This window comes from Canis lupus, chromosome 15, assembly GCF_003254725.2.
Source record: "Canis lupus dingo isolate Sandy chromosome 15, ASM325472v2, whole genome shotgun sequence".
Lineage (NCBI taxonomy): Eukaryota > Metazoa > Chordata > Mammalia > Carnivora > Canidae > Canis > Canis lupus.
This window is the reverse complement of record NC_064257.1, coordinates 17,253,231-17,270,974: the sequence shown is the minus strand read 5'-3', so window position 1 is coordinate 17,270,974 and position 17,744 is coordinate 17,253,231. Positions and strand designations below refer to the sequence as shown.

General features: G+C 36.0%; 1 protein-coding gene across 1 annotated transcript; it reads left to right on the top strand.

Annotated features, from left to right (window-relative positions):
- Positions 1-13,509: 13,509 nt before the first annotated feature.
- On the top strand, positions 13,510-14,436 carry LOC112642654 (olfactory receptor 4N4C). The gene has a single exon (XM_025420475.3). The coding sequence runs from the start codon at positions 13,510-13,512 to the stop codon at positions 14,434-14,436; it is 927 nt and encodes a 308-aa protein (XP_025276260.1).
- The last annotated feature ends 3,308 nt before the right edge of the window (positions 14,437-17,744 follow it).

Sequence of the window (17,744 nt, the reverse complement as noted above, 5' to 3'; positions counted from 1 at the left end):
AAGATTTTTTTTTTCTGTTGTTAAGGCCACCAGATGGTAGGGACACAGATGGATAGGTGACAATGTCCAGGGCTCACACAGGGAAATCCTTTACAACAAGCTGAGATCTCAAAAGATATCATCTCAGGTTAACAGTGAAATAGATTTTTTTTAAAACATCATCCAAAAGGCTATAAAGAGAAAAAAGAATTATGAACTATAAGTGGGATCACATATATTTTTTGAGTTTGATTTTATACTATTGAGTAGTCTGAATCACTGCTAGCTGATAATTTTATTCACAGTTTCTGATTCCAGAGAGGTAATGCCTCCCGATAGAAGGAACTACAAATACACTATGGCAGAGGCTGCCATTATTCCAGGACTTAAATTATTCTACAGATAAAAAATAAGCTTACAGTCTGACATCAGTGATCACACAAGAAAATAAAGTTCTGTGAGTGAAAACCAGAAGAATGGAAAAAAGAATCAAAAGCACAAAACAATTACAGAATATAAATTGCATACACTTAGCATTTTTCAAGAAATAAAAAAGGGGTGGAAATATGAAAAAGGAGGACACTATAAAAACAAATAGGAAAATTATACGAAAAAAAGAACTAGATTCAGTTAAAAAATTCTATAGTTGTTTCTGAATACAAATTAGACACATCCAGAGGGAAACGGAAGTTAGAATGTAGAGCTGGATAAGTAACTGGCAATGCAGGCAGAAGCAAAATGGGATAGAAAGGATGAAAGAGATGGTAAGAGACATTGAGAACTGAATGAAAGTTCAGAGTTTCTGGAGGAGAGGATATGTGGCAGAGGCGACTTTGGAGAGGCAAAGCTGAAAAATTTCCCAAACTAACAAAGGACACCAATGTCCATACTCAAGGATCCCACCAAAATATTAGGAGGATAAATTTTTTTTAAAATACACACTGAGAAACATCATAAAATCCATAAGGACAACTGAGCAGATGTTGAAAGTGTCTGAATACAAAACCAGAGATTACTCTCAAGGGAAAGGCAGTTAACAGCAGACTGCTTTAACAGCAAAAATGTAAACCAATGAAAAATTATATTTAGTGTTCAGAGATAAAAATAAGCTTCAACTTGGTGAGAATAAAATAAAAACTCCTAGAAAACAGAAGCAAAGTTTGCTGCTAACAAATAAACAAGAGAAATTTCATAGGCTATACCTGAGACAAGAAAATGATCCCAGCTAGGAGATTTGAGATGACAGAAAAAGAAGGCAAGTATGTGGTAAATCTAAACAAACATCTACTGTATTAACTACCAAGAGTGACAAACAAATGTCTGAAGTCTAGGAAAAGGTTAAGGACTAAAGTACACAAAAATAAGATTTACATAAGTCAAGAGTTGTGTGCTTGGAGTTAAATGTACCAGTCCATATTTCTCTGGAAGATGGTGAGGATAGTGATTTACTTTTATTTTTTTTTTTTATTTTTTTTTTTTAAATTTTTTTTTTATTTATTTATGATAGTCACAGAGAGAGAGAGAGGCAGAGACACAGGCAGAGGGAGAAGCAGGCTCCATGCACCGGGAGCCCGACGTGGGATTCGATCCCGGGTCTCCAGGATCGCGCCCTGGGCCAAAGGCAGGCGCCAAACCGCTGCGCCACCCAGGGATCCCATGATTTACTTTTAATTTTGAGTTTTAACAGGCTATGCCACAGAAATAACAGAAAAATTTCATAGGTGTTATACATCAGAAGTTTATATCTCATATAAAGCCTGTTGCAGGTTTGGGTGACATTCCAGAACACTGAAAAAAACAAAGAGGTTAAAATGAAAAATGGCAAATAAATTGAAAAGACTATTAAGTTAAATGAGTTAAGCTTCTTGTATTATTCTAGAGCTGTGCTATCCAATACACTGGATACACATGACTTAAAATTTTAACTAATAAAATTTAAGATTCATTTCCTCAGTTTGTAGTCACATTTCAAGTGCTCAATAGTCATGTTGTAGCTGGTGGCCACCACACTGGACAGCACATTTCCAGGGTTTATAACCATTTAATAAAACTATTTCTGGAATTTTTAGATAATAACTATTAGGTTCATGTTATGAGCAAAGATAAAATTAGTATATACCCTCTTTTCCTCTTCTTCAACTCAAATTTTAGTGATTAAAAGTTTTATAATTCTTTATTTTTAAAGATTTTATTTATTTATTCATGAGAGACACAGAGAGAGAGGCAGAGACACAGGCAGAGGGAGAAGCAGGCTCCCTGTGGGGAGCCCGAAGTGGGACTCGATCCTGGGTCTCTGGGATCATGGTCTGAGCTGAAGGCAGATACTCAATCACTGCGCCACCCAAGCATCTCAAAAGTTTTATAATTCTTTACTTTTCTATTACTTATACTTCAATTATTTAATTACAGTTTTAATAAGAGACTTTGGCTTCTAGAAATGACATTAGAAGCAATTACTATAAGCTTTCTCCCACTTTTTTACTTCCTTAAATAAAATCTTGTTATGGAGGGTTTTTTTTTCTTATTTATGGAGTCATATCACCAATTAAAGAGAGATGCTAAGGACAGAAGTTAGAATAATGTATTTTTGCATCCATGTTCATCAGGGATATTGGTCTGTAATTCTCCTTTTTAGTGGGGTCTTTGACTTTGGGATCAAGGTAATGCTGGCCTCAGAACAAGTTTGGAAGTTTTTCTTTCATTTCTATTTTTGGAACAGTTTCAGAATAGGTATTAATTCTTCTTTATTTTTTTTTGTTTTTTTTTTTAATTTATTTTTTATTGGTGTTCAATTTACTAACATACAGAATAACCCCCAGTGCCCGTCACCCATTCACTCCCACCCCCCGCCCTCCTCCCCTTCTACCACCCCTAGTTCGTTTCCCAGAGTTAGCAGTCTTTACGTTCTGTCTCCCTTTCTGATATTTCCCACACATTTCTTCTCCCTTCCCTTATATTCCCTTTCACTATTATTTATATTCCCCAAATGAATGAGAACATATAATGTTTGTCCTTCTCCGACTGACTTACTTCACTCAGCATAATACCCTCCAGTTCCATCCACGTTGAAGCAAATGGTGGGTATTTGTCATTTCTAATAGCTGAGTAATATTCCATTGTAAATGTTTGGCAGAATTTATCTGGGAAGCCATCCAGCCCTGGAATCTTGTTTGCTTGGAGACGTTTGATTACTGATTCAATTTCTTTGCTAATTCTGGATATGTTCAGGTTTCTTATTTCTTCCTGTTTCATTTTTGGTAGTTTATATGTTTCTAGGAATTTATTCATTTCTTCCAGATTGCCTAATTTGTTGGCATATAAACCCTCATAATAATTATCTTGTAACTGTATTTTTTGGTATTGGTTGTAATTTCTCCTCTTTCATTCATGATTTTATTTATTTGGGTCCACTATCTTTCTAAGGGTTTATCAATATTATTAATTAATCTTTCAAAGAACCAGCTTCTAGTTTCACTGATCTGTTTTATTGTTTTTTATTATAAATTATAATTTATCTGTATAATTGATTTTTGCTCTAATCTTTATTATAAAAAGTGTGTTCATAGCAAAGGAAATAGTCCACAAAACTAAAAGGCAACTGACCGAGTGGGAGAAAATATTCGCAAATATCTTGTCAGATAAAGGGCTTGCATCCAAAATCTATAAAGAACTTAACAAACTCAACTCCCAAAAAACAAACAAAAAAAATCAGTCAAGAATTAGGCAGAAGACATGAACAGACATTTCTTCAAAGAAGACAAGCAATTAGCCAATGACACATGAGAGAATGCTCAACTTCACTTGGCATCAGGGAAATACAAATCAAACCACAATGAAATATCAGCTCACGTCAGTCACAGTGGCTAAAATTCACAACTCAGGAATCAACAGACGTTGGCGAGGATGCAGAGAAAGGGGAGCCCTCTTACCCTGTGGATGGGACTGCAAACTGGTACAACCACCCTGGAAAATGGTATGGAGGTTCCTCAGGAAGTTGAAAATACAACTACACTGTGATCCAGCAATTCAACTACTTAGTATTTATCTAAAGGATAGAAAAATGCTAACTTAAAGGGGTACATGCACCCCGATGTTTATCAGTGCTATCAACAATAGCCAAACTATAGAAAGAGACTAGGTGTCCATCAACAGATGGATGGGGGTGTGGTATATATTTATAAACATATATATGAATATTACTCAACCATCAAAGAGAATGAAATTTTGTCATTTGCAACAACGTGGAACTGGAGGGTATTATGCTAAGTGAAATAAATCAGTAAGAGAAAGACAAATACCATATGATCTCACCCATATGTGGAATTTAAAAAACAAAACAGATAACACAGGGGAACATAAAGAAAGGAAAGGAAAAATAAGATAATAACAGAGGGAGACATTCATAAGAGACTCAACTCTAGGAAACAAACTGAGGGTTGTTGGAAGGGAGGTGAGTGGGGGGATGGGGTAATTAGGGGATGGTCATTAAGGAGGGCACTTGAGTAATGAGCACTGGGTGTTACATGCAACTGATGAATCACTAAATGCTACTGCTGAAACTAATAATACACTATATGTTAATTAAATTGAATATAGAGATTGCATTAAACGTGTAAATTGCCCTGCGTAACATTGACATTTTCACAATATTAATTCTGCCAATCCATAAGCATGGAATATTTTTCCATCTCTTTGTGTCTTCCTCAATTTCTTTCAAAAGTGTTCTATAGTTTTTAGGGTATAGATCCTTTACCTCTTTGGTTAGGTTTATTCCTAGGTATCTTATGCTTTTGGGTGCAATTGTAAATGGGATTGACTCCTTAATTTCTCTTTCTTCAGTCTCATTGTTAGTGTATAGAAATGCCACTGACTTCTGGGCATTGATTTTGTATCCTGCCACGCTGCCAAATTGCTGTGAGTTCTAGCAATCTTGGGGAGGAGTCTTTTGGGTTTTCTAAGTAGAGTATCATGTTATCTGCGAAGAGGAAGAGTTTGACTTCTTCTTTGCCAATTCGAATGTCTTTAATGTCTTTTTGTTGTCTGATTGCTGAGGCTAGGACTTCCAGGACTATGTTGAATAGCAGTGGTGAGAGTGGACATCCCTGTCGTGTTCCTGATCTTAGGGGAAAGGCTCCCAGTGCTTCTCCATTGAGAATGGTATTTGCTGTGGGCTTTTCGTAGATGGCTTTTAAGATGTTGAGGAATGTTCCCTCTATCCCTACGCTCTGAAGAGTTTTGATCAGGAATGGATGCTGTATTTTGTCAAATGCTTTCTTTGCATCTAATGAGAGGATCATATGGTTCTTGGTTTTTCTCTTGCTGATATGATGAATCACATTGATTGTTTTACCAGTGTTGAACCAGCCTTGTGTCCCGGGAATAAATCTTACTTGACCCAGCAATTGCGCTGTTGGAGATTTACCCCAAAGATGCAGATGCAATGAAACGCCAGGACACCTGCACCCCGATGTTTATAGCAGCAATGTCCACAACAGCCACACTGTGGAAGGAGCCTCAGTGTGCATCAAAAGATGAATGGATAAAGAAGATGTGGTTTATGTATACAATGGAATATTACTCAGCCATTAGAAATGACAAATACCCACCATTTGCTTCAACGTGGATGGAACTGGAGGGTATATGCTGAGTGAAATTAGTCAATCGGAGAAGGACAAACATTATATGTTCTCATTCTTTTGGGGAATATAAATAATAGTGAAAGGGAATAGAAGGGAAGGGAGAAGAAATGGATAGGAAATATCAGAAAGGGAGACAGAACATAAAGACTCCTAACTCTGGGAAATGAACTAGGGGTGGTGGAAAGGGAAGAGGGCGGGGGTGGGGGTGAATGGGTGACGGGCACTGATGGGGGGCACTTGACGGGATGAGCACTGGGTATTATTCTGTATGTTGGCAAATTGAACACCAATAAAAGTAAGTTTATTATTAAAAAAAAGAAAAATAAATAAATTGAATATAGATTAAAAATTTTTCAAAAAATTTTAATAATATAAACCCAGACACATGTATCACTCCTTTAAAAAATAAGGGTATGATCATTACCTTTGGAGTATGCTATATTGCCCAGTAATTCCATTCTTTTCCCTCTCTGCTCCAAAGGATACTACTGTCCTGTCTTATCCTTTTGCTGAAGATTCCTTAATTTTCATTGGGTGGAAGAAATTTGTTCTCTAAAACATTACACAGGAAAAATGTATGAATCTGATTTTCTGGATTAGTACAAGTTTAAAATGGTTTTGAGACTTGAGAGATAGCTTAGCTTAATATAAAATCTTTGTAGTGCACTTTTGTGAAGTTTTTGAAAATATTGCTCCACTTAAAAACAAATAAACTTCTGATGTTGCTATTGAAACAAGTCTGATGTTAACCTGCAGAGGAAAATTCCTTCACAGGTAACTGATTTTTTAAGAAATAAAATCAATTTATTTTCATGCTTGTTTGCAAATACATATAATTTCTTGATGGGTGCAACAGAGATTAATATTACCTTTTTGTTGTGAGGTGTGAGGAGAAATAGACCCATGGAGGACTGAGATGGGGAGATTTCTCACTGTACAAATTATTTTAAAACTTTTTTATTTTTGAAACATATGCATATATTATTTATTTTTAAAAAGACAAAAATCAAATATGTTTAACCTTATCTTTTCCAGTTATCTCCATATTTGTAAGTTATACAACCATCCACACGTTTATGCCAGTCACAATTCCAGGACTTATTTTTGCTTCATCACTTCTCATATCCACTCCATCAACAAGTCCCCTTGACTATTTCTCCTAAACATATCTTCAGTATACAACTGTCCCTCCACGTCTTGTTCCACCTCCTAGCCTAACCTACCATCATCTCTTGTCTACGGTACTTCAAATGCTCCTAACTGGTCTCTTTGCTTCCACTCTTGGTTTCTATAACCCATTCTTTACTCTAACCAGAATAATCTTTTAAAAATGTAAATCAGATATTGGGGCTCTTCTGTTTATAACATTTCAAATAGAATGATGACCAGTTGCCATCTGATCTATATCTGGCTCTTCCTCTCTCTCTTGCCTAATACTTTTTTTTTTCCTATTTGGTCACTACTCTCTTGTCACAGTGGCCTTTCTGCTTCTTTCTCCTCCTTTCTGTTTCTTGGTACACCATCCTCTTCCTGCTTCATGGCCTTCTATCAGCTCTTACTTCAAATCTTCATAGAGTGGGATAATTCTAATTCTAGGTATCCAGATACCTGTTGAAATGCCACGTGCTCAGAAAGGCTCTCCTGGCCAGCTCACATAGTACAGCAGCCTCATCCCCATCCCTTTCCAGTATGTCACTCTTATATGTCTACATAGCACTCACTCATATCATCAGATATTTCCTTTCTGGTGTGTTTGTTTATTTTCTTATCCATGTATTTGAATGTAAAGTTCCCCGGAACAGGAATCTTTTTCTTTTTTTTTTTTTTTTTTGCTATGTTCAGGCTGACACTCTAAGGCCAACTGGTTCATGATTTTAGTTTCTAAGATTGTGTAATTTTTTATGGGTTGATTATGAATGTTGTGGCAAGCATTAGAAGGCAAGGTCCCTCGCTATATCTATATATGGTTATGAAAAAACCTTACATTTTACAGTCTGTGGTGGCAAAGGCTATAACATAACTCTAAGATGGGGAGCTTTCTGCCCATATTTCATTGTTTCTTTTTTTGACAGGAAATCAATTATTTAATGGATTTATTGTTAGACACATTATCATTTTTGTTATTTTAAAATATATCTTTATAAAATTATACAGTTGACCCTCAAGCAACACTGGTTTAAACTGCATAGGTCCATTTAAATATGGATATTAATTTTTTTTTACTTTAAATTCAAGTTAGTTAACATATAATGCATTATTTGTTTCAGGAGTAGAGTTTAGTGATTCATCACTTACATAGAACACCCAGGCTCATCACAACAAGTACCCTCTAAAACCCATCATCCATTTAACTGATCCCCCACTCCCCTCCCCTCCAGTAACTCTGTTTGTTCTCTAAGTCTCTTATGGTTTGCCTCCCTCTTTGTTTTTATCTTATTTTACTTTTCCTTCTATTCCCCTATGTTCATCCATTTCTTTTTTTAAATATTTATTTATTTATTTAAGAGAAAGAGACAGAACAAGAAGGGAGAGGGGTAGAGGGAGAGGGAGATAAGCAAATACCTACTGAGCAGGAAACTGCCAGGATGGGGTAGGGACATTGATCCAAGGACCCTGATATCATTACCTGAGCTGAATTCAAGAGTTGGATGCTTAACCAACTGAGCCACCCAGGTACCTCCATCTGTTTCCCATCTTAAGTTCCACATATGAGTGAAATCATATGGTATTTGTCTTTCTCTGACTTATTTCACTTCGCATAATACCCTCTAGTTCCACCCATGTCCTTGCAAATGGAAAAACTTCTCTTTGTTTGATTTGTATTTCCCTGATGCCAAGTGAAGTTGAGCATTCTCTCATGTGTCATTGGCTAATTGCTTGGTTTCTTTGGAGAAGTGTTTGTTCATGTCTTCTGCCTATTTCTTGACTGGATTTTTTTGTTTTTTGGGAATTGAGTTTGATAAGTTCTCTATAGATTTTGGATACGAGCCCTTTATCTGATAAGACATTTGTAAATACCATCTCCGATTCTGTTGGCTGTCTTTTGGTTTTGACTGTTTCCTTTGTTGTGCAAAAGCTTTTTATCTTTAATGAAGTTCCAATAGTTCATTTTTGCTTTTGTTTCTCTTGCCTTTGAAGACATATCTAGCAAGAAGTTGCTGCTTGTGTTCTCTAGGATTTTGATGGATTCCTGTCTCACCTATGGTTATCATCCTTTCCTTGTTAATGTGAAATATTATGCTGAATTCTTTGTGAATATTAAAGCATCCTTGCATACTGGGAATAAACCTCACTTGATTGTGGTGTATGATTTTTAATAATGTATTATTAGATTCAGTTTTCTAATATTTTGTTGAGGATTTTTGTATCTATATTCATGAGAGATATTGGCCTATAGTTCTTTTTTTAGTGGTATCTTTATCTGATTTTGGTGTCTGGCCTCATAGAATGAATTTGGAAGTTTACTTCCTCTTCTATTGTTTGGAATAGTTAGAGAAAAATAGATATTAACTCTTGTTTAAATTTTTGGTAGAATTTGTCTGTGAAGCTGTCAGGTCCTGGACCTTTTTTGGGAGGTGGAGGGGTAGGTTTTTGATTACCAATTCAATTTCATTGCTCATAATGTTAAAATTTTCAATTTCTTCCTGCTTTAGTTTTGGTACATTATATGTTTTTAAGAATTTATCCACTTCTTCTAAGTTGTCCAATTTGTTGGAATATGGGTTTTCGTAATATTCTGTGACAATCCTTTGTATTTCTGGATCTTGGTTGTTATTTCTCCTCTTCATTAGTGATTTTATTTATTTGAGTCCTTTCTGTCTCTCCTCTTTTTGATGAGTCTGGCTAGAGGTTTATCAATTTTGTTGATATTTTCAGAGAACAAAATCCTGGTTTCATTGATGTGTTCTATTGTTTTTCAGTCTTTGATCATTTATTTCTGCTCTAATCTTTATTATTTCTTCTCTTTTGATGAGTTTGGGTTTTGCTTGTTGTTCTTTTCCTAGGTCTTTTAGGTGTCAGGTTAGGTTGTTTATTTTAGATTTTTCTTACTTCTTGAGGTTGGCCTGTATTGCTATAAACTTCCCTCTTAAAACCACTTTTGCTGCCTCTCAATGATTTTGGATCATTATGTTTTAGTTTTCATTTGTTTCTATATAATTTTTTATTTCTTCTTTGATTTCATGGCTGACCCATTCCTTGTTAGCATGTTATTTAACCTCCATGTATTTGTGGCCTTTCCAAACCTTTTCTTGTGATTGATTTCCAGTTCTACAGTGTTTTGGTCAGAAGATACATGGTATGACTGATTTTTTAAAAAAAATTTTTGAAGCTTGCTTTGTGGCCTAATATGTGATCTGTTTTGGAGAATGTTCTGTGTGCACTTGAAAAGAATGAGAATTCTGCTGTTTTAGGATAGAATGTTCTGAATATATATATTAAATCCATCTGGTCCAGTGTGCCATTCAAAACTACTGTTTACCTTGTTGATTTTCTGTTTGGATAATCTGTCCATTGGTGTAACTGAGATGTTAAAGTTCCCTACTATGATTATATGAGAATGAAATGTCTTTTATTATGTACTGTATTCTTTAACAAAACATTTTATGTCTAGTATTTTAATTTTTAAAATATTTTGAAATTCTTTCTCTTTAAAACAAAATCAGATCTACTAAAATTTAAATTATGTTGCCTTCTACATGATTCTTAATTATTTTCCTTCTGTTTATTATTTAGTTGAAAAAGAAATAGTTCTTCGTTATTGTTTTAGCAGGGCATAGGAGACAATTATGTCTAAAATGAAAACAACAAATACCAAGGGTATAACAGGATCTAGTTGGAGAACATCCTCTCTTTACATGGAAGGACTATGTAAAGGAGACTTTACGAGTATAATTTATTTTGTCCTTGCCTATCTTCTTGTTACCAGAAATAATGATGAATCTAATGTATTTACCACCTACATGACCACAATATTTTTTCCTACAATATTTTTTCCTATGTATTGCAATGATTTACTATCAATTATACTATTTTTCTCTTTTTGAATTGCATTATAAAATATAATTTCCTGTGGCTTTCTATCACTGAGACCTAATAAATATGTTCGCCATTGCATTATCTCTGTCACTGATGGAATGTTGATTTTAAGTCCCAGAAGTGATACAGTATCTGTTTAACTGATTTGTATTTGAATGTTTGTACATAACAGATCTCAAGTATAATCTCTGATTATATCTTGTTGGCATTCTAATAATTCCCATTGAAAGCATTCTATGCCTTTGTTAGCCTTCAAATTCCCAAAGTACATTCTCCATTGCATCATAAATTGGCTATGTATTTCAAAGTGTAAGAAGCTCCTCTGTGAGAAGAGATATTTAAGAACAGAGGTAGGAATAAACAGTAATTGTTCCTTCCATTATGTGGTAATGTCTGCTGTGTGAGAGTAGTATTGGATTGCTAGAGAAGTAAATGTTTTTGTCTTCATATTTGTGAAGAATAGAAAGAAGGAATAAATGGAAACATATTACAATTCTTCAGATGGGGCATTTGCTGTCATGGTCTACAATGGTCAAAATTATAGTAGAAAGAGACTAATATATGAGGTTTTAATTTAGTGATACAGCAACACATTTTATCTGTTCTCAAAAATATAGCTCTAGTTCTTCCTGATGTTTAAAATTACTTTTTGGGGGATATGCAAAGCCTTTTTTTTTAATACCAATAGTCTTGGGGATGTTAATACTTGGTGTTAAATTTATATACCACATATTAGTTGAGAGAAGTGAGGGATGTTAGATGGTAATGAATCCCATCTGTTAAAGGGCTAATAGAAAAACAGAAGTTTATGATAGGAAATAAAACACAGAATATAGTGGAAGAGCCTGCAGCTCTAACTTTAGAGCTACTTAAAGTTTTCTTCTTTCTATGAAAGATAGCATAGTAAGCACTGTATAATAGTGTGAAAGATGCACACTACTTAGGAGTTAATATAGAAAGATCCCTGATTCATTTTTTCTAACAGCAGGTTTTATGAACAGAAAGAAAGACAAATATTGAAGCCAATGAATGCAGAAGGAGAACAGGGAGGGAAGAATGGAGGGAGGAAGGAAGGGAGAACTGATTTGGATGATGCCATTATAAATTTCTGTGCTTCAATTTTGCTTAGGAAACTGCATGTGTGTGTGTGTGTGTGTGTGCGCGTGCACACATGCATATATGTGCCTTTGTGATGTAAAGTACCTCTTTTATTCCTATTTAGACTATACATGGAAACCTCTGCTACCAATTATTCTATCTAGGTTTAGACATACAAAAAGCAGCTATTTTGATGTTTTGAATAGATGTGTCATTGTAAAAATTTCCTTTGGTTTCTCAGTTTGGAACTTTATTGCTTTTCTCTTCCATCTTTCCCTCTTTAATTCCATCTCATCTTACATTTAGTTAGTGAACCCTTTTTGCTCTCCTCTCTACACTCCATATTCCACAACACTATTTAAAAACAAGTGTACAGGGGCACCTGGGTTGGTCAGTGGTTGACCATCTGCCTTTGGCTCACGTCATGATCCCAGAGTCCTGGGATTGAGTCCTCCATCAGGCTCCCCGACAGGAGTCTGCTTCTCCTTCTGCCTTTGCCTCTGCTTCTTTGTGTCTTTCATGAATGAATAAATAAATAAAATTAAAAAAATAATAACAACTGTACTATGCAGCTGAAAGCATGTGAAATATTGGGGTTTTTTGGTTGTTCTTTTGTTCTTTTTAAAGATTTGATAGAGCAAGCGACCATGAGCTGGAGGGGCAGAGGGAGAGAAGGAGAGAGAATCTCAAGAAGACTATTGATCACAGAGTCTGATGTGGGACTGGATCTCAAAACTCCAAGATCACTCCCTGAGCAGAAACCAAGAGTCAAACACTTAACTGACTGTGCCACCCAGGAACCCCTGTGAAATATTATTTTAAATCACTAGCATTTTTCTCTAATTCCAATGTTTTCAAGCTTTTAAATTTTTTCATTTCAGTAATGAACCATTTTGAATATGCACAAGTAACATCTATATTTTATTTGTATATTTTATGTTCAATTATACCATGACTCTACATAAAGTATAAAATTTTCAAAAATAGAACTTCAAGGAATGGGATATAAAAACATACGAATATAAATTCTATTATTATTTTCATACCAATAAATTATCATATGTGTTGGGCAACCACATTCCCAGTTTAGAGGCCATTGTACAGATAAACCTCAGATCTCTTTTCTCCAGAGTAACCAGGAATTTTTTTTAGATCATGTGAATGAGTTGATATTATATACAGGAAAAGGAAATAGTTCAAGTAAATAGATTTTTTTTAACTTCTTACATCAGCATGACTAAGTTATAATTTGCATAAATTAAATGTACCAACTTTTGTATAGTTTAGTAAGTTTTGGTGATAGAATGAATACTTGTAACCATTACAGTCAAGATATGCAAATTTTCTGTTACCTTAAAAAACTCTGTCATTCCTCTGTGCTGGAAGTCTCCAGCTCTACTCCCATTCAAATAAAAACCTGAAGAACTTGATAACAGAGGTTAAGTTTTTTCTCAATCACTGACCTTTTCTTATGCCTCATGCAAATCATAAACAAGTCCAGGGAGGGGCATTCCAGAGTCCCATGTGAGAGAACAGTGAAATAGAAGCACAGGAAGAAGCAGAAGAAGGTGGCTGCAAACCAGGGTGTTGGTAGATACGAAATGTAGAAGAAGAATGATTAGAAAAGATTTCTTAGGTGATGGGGAAGTGATGGTGTAACAGATGTGACATACGCTGCTTTTAGTTTTAGAACTATGAGCTACATGCAAGAAATGAAATTAAATTATCTACCTCTGATATTCTATAGGCAGAGGAGATGGAGGCAGAAAATAGCACAGTGGTGAAAGAATTCATCCTTCTTGGTCTAACCCAGTCTCGAAATATTCAGCTCTTGGTCTTTGTGCTAGTTTTAATCTTCTATTTCATCATCCTCCCTGGAAACTTCCTCATCATCCTCACCATCAGAACAGATCCTGGCCTCACAGCCCCCCTCTACTTCTTTCTGGGCAACTTGGCTTTCCTGGATGCATCCTACTCCTTCATTGTGGCTCCCAGGATGCTGGTGGACTTCCTTTCTGAGAAGAAGGTAATCTCCTACAGGGGTTGCATCACTCAGCTCTTTTTCTTGCACTTCCTTGGAGGAGGGGAAGGATTACTCCTTGTTGTGATGGCCTTTGACCGCTACATTGCCATCTGTCGGCCTTTACACTATTCAACTGTCATGAACCCTAGAGCCTGCTATGCCTTGCTATTGGTTCTGTGGCTTGGAGGCTTTGTCCACTCCATTATCCAGGTGGCCCTCATCCTCCGCTTGCCCTTCTGTGGCCCAAACCGACTGGATAACTTCTTCTGTGATGTGCCGCAGGTCATCAAGCTGGCCTGCACAGACACCTTTGTGGTGGAGCTTCTGATGGTCTTCAATAGTGGTCTGCTCACTCTCCTGTGCTTCTTGGGGCTCTTGTCTTCCTATGCAGTCATCCTCTGCCATGTACATGGGTCTGCTTGTGAAGGGAAGAGCAAAGCAGTGTCCACGTGTACCACTCATGTCATGATTATACTTCTCATGTTTGGGCCTGCCATCTTCATCTACACTCGCCCCTTCAGGGCTTTATCAGCTGACAAGGTAGTTTCCTTCTTTCACACTGTGATCTTTCCTTTGTTGAATCCTGTGATTTATACCCTTCGCAACCAAGAAGTGAAAACTTCCATGAGGAGGTTATTGAGTCGGCATGTGGTCTGCTGAAAGATTTAATAATAGGAAGTCAAGAGAGAGAATTCTTATTGTAAATAATACATTCACTTAACAAATACTGTTCTTCACTGAGTACCTCTCATTTGTCAGGTACTGTTGTAGGCAATGAGGTAGAGTTATGCATAATTAGGGCATAAACTTGATATGTTTAAAGATTATAAAATAAACATCCATTTCTCAGCTGGAGTATGATGAATAATTGTGAGAGATTTAGGGGATAAATTTATATTATGGTAAGATTCAAATCACTAAGGTGTGTTAGGCTTAGATAAAGAGTTTTATTCTAATTGCTGTAAGAATGTTTGTTAATATTTTAAGCAAGAGAGTCTCACTCATTCACAACTGTTTCTTCTATGGTTTAGAGCAATGTCAGGATTCTGGCCAGAGATCAATAAACTGCAAAACACCATTAAGAGCCAAATGTAATTCTGTAGACTTGTTTTGATGCCTCTAATATTATTCTCTCTCCCTAATGCACATATATTTATTTATTCCTCACCCCCAAATTTGTCAAATGGGTAAGAAAAGAAGATAATTGGCTTTAGAGAAAAATGTTGTGAAATTACTTCATTTGATTATTTTGCAGAGCTTCATGATTATTACTAATGGGTGTTTACAAATCTTCCTTGTATGTTAAACCTTGCCTTCAATTGATTTCACTCATGAAGATAATCAGTTATTTGGTAGTATAGATTCTATTAGAGATTACATAAATTAGTTATTTTAAATATAATGGGGTTTAATGTTAGAAATTAGGTACTTGCAAAATCTTTTAAGGTATAGAAGATTATTTTCTATGCTAGGCTTTCAGACATGATTGCCAGAAAAATATAATTGCCAGGTTATAAAAATAACCTGCCAAGTGATCTATTGCTGCAATAATCAGGGGAGTGGGGAAACAAGAAGTCATTTTGCCAGTTTCTGACTGAAGGCCGATATCAATAAGCCATGGTCTGGGAATGGGAGGATGATATAGAATACCTTTAGTGTTACTGCTTCTCTCTCCACTTATTTTTTTCTAAATTCAAGTTTTACAGGAGTACATTTGATACTTAGAATTTGGAACCTTGACACAAAGATCCTAGAAGAACCTGTCAGCTTTATTGGAAAACAGAATAAAATAAAGCCAAAAATAGTGATAAAATGTAGGTACAGTTTTACAATCTTGGAGGTAAGAAAGATCAGTGAAGTATCATGTAAAAATAGTAAATAAAAAGAAAAATAGTTACATTTGACATGCTAAAAAATATATTTGTAGGCAAAAGATAAAGTATGATGAAAATCTGTCTGCCACATTATGGATGTGCAGATTTTCGCTACAATTATAGAGGCTTGCATGGAAATTGAACTGAATACCTCCTTACTCCAGATGGTACAAGGTAGCATCCATGCATTAAAAAACCCCAGCTATCATGTCATCGGCGAAGAGGGAGAGTTTGACTTCTTCTTTGCCAATTTGAATGCCTTTAATGTCTTTTTGTTGTCTGATTGCTGAGGCTAGGACTTCCAGTACTATGTTGAACAGCAGTGGTGAGAGTGGACATCCCTGTCTTGTTCCTGATCTTAGGGGAAAGGCTCCCAGTGCTTCCCCATTGAGAATGATATTTGTTGTGGGCTTTTCATAGATGGCTTTTAAGATGTCGAGGAATGTTCCCTCTATCCCTACACTCTGAAGAGTTTTGATCAGGAATGGATGCTGTATTTTGTCAAATGCTTTCTCTGCATCCAATGAGAGGATCATATGGTTCTTGGTTTTTCTCTTGCTGATATGATGAATGACATTGATTGTTTTACGGGTGTTGAACCAGCCTTGTGTCCCAGGGATAAATCCTACTTGGGCAACTAATATTCGATAAAGGAGGAAAGACTATCCATTGGAAGAAAGACAGTCTCTTCAATAAATGGTGCTGGGAAAATTGGACCACTCTCTTTCACCATACACAAAGATAAACTCAAAATGGATGAAAGATCTAAATGTGAGACAAGATTCCATCAAAATCCTAGAGAAGAACACAGGCAACACCCTTTTTGAACTCGGCCATAGTAACTTCTTGCAAGATACATCCACGAAGGCAAAAGAAACAAAAGCAAAAATGAACTATTGGGACTTCATCAAGATAAGAAGCTTTTGCACAGCAAAGGATACAGTCAACAAAACTCAAAGACAACCTACAGAATGGGAGAAGATATTTGCAAATGACATATCAGATAAAGGGCTAGTTTCCAAGATCTATAAAGAACTTATTAAACTCAACACCAAAGAAACAAACAATCCAATCATGAAATGGGCAAAAGACATGAACAGAAATCTCACAGAGGAAGACATAGACATGGCCAACATGCATATGAGAAAATGCTCTGCATCACTTGCCATCAGGGAAATACAAATCAAAACCACAATGAGATACCACCTCACACCAGTGAGAATGGGGAAAATTAACAAGGCAGGAAACAACAAATGTTGGAGAGGATGCGGAGAAAAGGGAACCCTCATGCACTGTTGGTGGGAATGTGAACTGGTGCAGCCACTCTGGAAAACTGTGTGGAGGTTCCTCAAACAGTTAAAAATAGACCTGCCCTACGACCCAGCAATTGCACTGTCGGGGATTTACCCCAAAGATACAAATGCAATGAAACGCCGGGACACCTGCACCCCGATGTTTATAGCAGCAATGTCCACAGTAGCCAAACTGTGGAAGGAGCCTCAGTGTCCATCGAAAGATGAATGGATAAAGAAGATGTGGTTTATGTATACAATGGAATATTACTCAGCTATTAGAAATGACAAATACTCACCATTTGCTTCAACGTGGATGGAACTGGAGGGTATTATGCTGAGTGAAGTAAGTCAGTCGGAGAAGGACAAACATTATATGTTCTCATTCATTTGGGGAATATAAATAATAGTGAAAGGGAATATAAGGGAAGGGAGAAGAAATGTGTGGGAAATATCAGAAAGGGAGACAGAACGTAAAGACTGCTAACTCTGGGAAACGAACTAGGGGTGGTAGAAGAGGAGGAGGGCAGGGGGTGGGAGTGAATGGGTGATGGGCACTGGGGGTTATTCTGTATGTTAGTAAATTGAACACCAATAAAAAATAAATTAAAAAAAACCAGCTATTAGCTAAAAATTAATATAAATGATAAAATATTAATTTACTTAATACACAAGGAACTTGAATAAATTAATATGAAACAGTTACATACCCAAGGGAAAATAGAAATGAGCAATTGAAACTATAGTTAATGTTTGTCCTTCTCCGATTGACTTAGTTCACTCAGCATAATACCCTCCAGTT